Source organism: Triticum dicoccoides, chromosome 3A (genome assembly GCF_002162155.2).
Source record: "Triticum dicoccoides isolate Atlit2015 ecotype Zavitan chromosome 3A, WEW_v2.0, whole genome shotgun sequence".
In the NCBI taxonomy this organism is placed as follows: domain Eukaryota; kingdom Viridiplantae; phylum Streptophyta; class Magnoliopsida; order Poales; family Poaceae; genus Triticum; species Triticum dicoccoides.
The window spans coordinates 524,168,629-524,170,154 of NC_041384.1; the positions used below are offsets into that span (position 1 = coordinate 524,168,629).

Consider the following 1,526-nt stretch of genomic DNA (forward strand, 5'->3'; position numbering starts at 1 on the left):
TTCGTCGGTTTTGGCTTCAGAGTTTGTCTTATACGTCAAATCCAACGTGCCGTATATATGTAAGGCTATGGCCAATTGAAAAAACAAAAACAATCGATCTATCAATACAAACTATTTTTTCACGTACGTCTATTTTCTATCGCTACTTCCTGTCGAGCCCTAACGTTTGGCGATCTTTGCCGTTTTGCGCTGGAAAGCGGCCGGTTCTCCTCCACGAAAGCGAGGAAATCTTTGTTGCTTTGGTCGTAAAGCAATCGTCCGTCGTCACGAAAGCACGACAAATATCTTGGTATTGCGCGGCGATTTCGCGTGCCAACACTCTTTGTGCAACCCATTTTGCTTTCTCTTTTCTCTACTGAATTTCTTCTAAGTATGCGGGAATGGGCTGGCCCGCAACTGTAGATACTTCAGGAGAGACCGAAGGACGACTCACTTTATAGCCTTTGCGTCCATGTCGTTGCCGGCCTTTCTTGAGTGCAGGGGATGGGGGAGGGATTGCATTCATCAAGCAACCAAGTAGAATTAAAAGGGACTGCAACAACCAAAGGCCAGCATTAGCCGAAGACTCGGATTGATTGCCTATACAAGTATACCTCAAACCAATGATGTACAAAACCCTTGGGCCACCCCAACATCTCAAATACCTTCACCATTTATGCTACGTTTGCTATGACGCTAACCTGTAATACTACGCTAACTCTTGATACAGCTAACACTACCACCCTATTAGTTCCCAACTCTGGGGTACCCTATTCCCACCTCTGCCTTGAAGGGATAAAATAGCAAGACATGCACATTCCCCTGATAACAAGTCACTGAAGTCGGTCCATTTCTACTCGAAACCAGGCAGCACACTCGCCCTTCCGTACAGGGTCAGTCCATTTCTAAGACCTTAATGTTCCCACTGGAGTTAGCAGAAAGAAGTGTCGAAGACTGCCCCCTCCAACACACGCACGAAATGAACTGTGATTGATCGTCGATCTCCTGGCCTGATATTGGGTCTGTGACATTGAACTTATACGCCAAGACTGGCATTGGAAATGCTTTGTGGTAGACAAAAACCTGATGTAAAGTGTCAAGGATGGAAAGTTAGTCATTTTAATTGCTACACATCCAAGAGAAAGAAAAACTACAGACATGCATGAGATTATCAAAAATCAAAATAATTAATATTGTGCGCACAGAAGCATTGGCATGTTAATCTCCTCTGTGTTAGCGTAGGGAGTGTTCCTTCTGCCACCAATTTGGCAATATTTGATTTTTATATTTTAGATTGCTAAATCTTGCCGCATAATGGCAAACATGCTTGTCCTGCGCACAATATGCAGCTCAGAAATATGCAACCATCTTATCTCCCTTCAGCCAAATGGTGGAACTTGTTTGCATTAGCGTTTCACTTACTACGTATTATTTTTGTCTGTCTCCACATGAAGTCATTACTCACTCCAGTGAATGCATAAAGGCTGGTAGAGATGTAGAATGAAAAACTACAGACACTATTCGTACAACAGGGAATGAATCCAGGC

The 1,526-nt window shown here is 43.6% G+C and overlaps 1 protein-coding gene across 1 annotated transcript in view; it reads right to left on the reverse strand.

The window, feature by feature from the left end:
• Positions 1–533: 533 nt before the first annotated feature.
• The window catches only part of LOC119268962 (protein SPA1-RELATED 4-like), a 5,959-nt gene continuing 4,966 nt past the window's right edge, over positions 534–1,526 (reverse strand). The window contains exon 7 of the mRNA XM_037550683.1: positions 534–1,062. Within this exon, the coding sequence (XP_037406580.1) occupies positions 874–1,062 (189 nt within the window). The 3' untranslated portion in view covers positions 534–873. The remainder of the gene's footprint in view (positions 1,063–1,526) is intronic.